Source organism: Limulus polyphemus, unplaced genomic scaffold (assembly GCF_000517525.1).
Source record: "Limulus polyphemus unplaced genomic scaffold, Limulus_polyphemus-2.1.2 Scaffold105, whole genome shotgun sequence".
NCBI classification, from domain to species: Eukaryota; Metazoa; Arthropoda; class Merostomata; order Xiphosura; family Limulidae; genus Limulus; species Limulus polyphemus.
In genome coordinates this window covers 1,006,452-1,007,703 of record NW_013665715.1, presented here as the reverse complement: position 1 = coordinate 1,007,703, position 1,252 = coordinate 1,006,452, and the positions used below count along the sequence as shown (strand labels likewise).

Below are 1,252 nucleotides of genomic sequence, written 5' to 3'. Positions count from 1 at the left end.
AACTCCATCTGTACCTTAAGCTAATCTTTTATTTTTATTGCACGACGAGCACGTGGGGGATTTGTTGCCGGGCTACCTACTACTACTTGAACCTGTAAAGGGGAGCAGGTGAGCATGGGGGAAGCGACAAACACGAGCCACCCATATCATTTTAACTCCTGGCTGAGCAACAGCCGGATGTGTGATCCATTTGCTCCAGAAAGTGACTAGTGTTATCTGACTTTTTCGGAGTTTGAAAACAAAGTCTTACTTAAGTTAAAAGAATATTTTAACTGCAGTTTAGTTGTGAAAGAACTTCACATCTGAAGAGAGTAAACCAGCAACGACGACTTCCCGGAAGAAATTTCTTCAAGGAAAACATTTAGCGAGCGTATTATGTGATGGCTGGTTTGAGCCTTACGTTGTTTTTAATCTACACAGGTGAGTCTCTTATCACATGGTTGTTTTATATAAAACACATTCACGAATAAATAAACCGTGTTAAGAATAGTAATCGTTGTTTATTTTACACAAACCTATGTAAAACGTTAAAATGTAGACAAATACAACGTGATTAATATCTTGAAGGTCCACTTGTGTCTTAAACACTGTAATTTAACTACACTATACAGTCTAATAAGTTTAATGCCTTATCCAATCTGCGATAGAAAAGTAAATATAGCTTTAGATAGAATAATATTATAATTCGTCCATAAATTTGGCCCTCAGTCTGAATCTTTATGTATGATCCAAAGATTAACAGATTAGTATTTGTTAGCAAAATGTAATCAACGTTTCGAAAGTATTTTCGTAATGTAAAAATTCGCCCGAGCAATAATTATTTTTGAGACAATTTCCATAACTTAAGTAGGTGTTCTCACGCTGAGTTAATTTTTTTTTACAGCATCTCATGCACACAGTATCAGTTCCTTAATAAGGTCAACCAGATACAAAGCTGGTTGTTGCAGTTCTGATTAATCTTTTTTTTTTTCATTGTGGTCGTAAGGGTGGAGCGATCATTGAATTCTGGGTTAAGGAACGTCAGCGAGAGTGCTAACAATTCCCACTGTAATTTGCAAACTCTTACACACAAACACACATACCCAAAATGCAACTGAGGAACCATTTTACGGAAAAAGAAACACGAAAATCTTGTATCTACTAGTCAAACCTCAGTTTGGGGTATTTCGTTAACTACTGATTGAAACACAAAAAAATATTGACAAATAAGCACATGTAGATTCATGTCAAGTGTTAACTTTTAAGTTCAGAA

At 35.5% G+C, this 1,252-nt stretch overlaps 1 protein-coding gene across 1 annotated transcript in view; it reads left to right on the top strand.

Annotated features, from left to right (window-relative positions):
• The first annotated feature begins 334 nt into the window (after positions 1-334).
• LOC106470464 overlaps positions 335-1,252 on the top strand; it is a 39,145-nt gene continuing 38,227 nt past the window's right edge. The window contains exon 1 of the mRNA XM_022399948.1: positions 335-420. Within this exon, the coding sequence (XP_022255656.1) occupies positions 381-420 (40 nt within the window). The 5' untranslated portion in view covers positions 335-380. The remainder of the gene's footprint in view (positions 421-1,252) is intronic.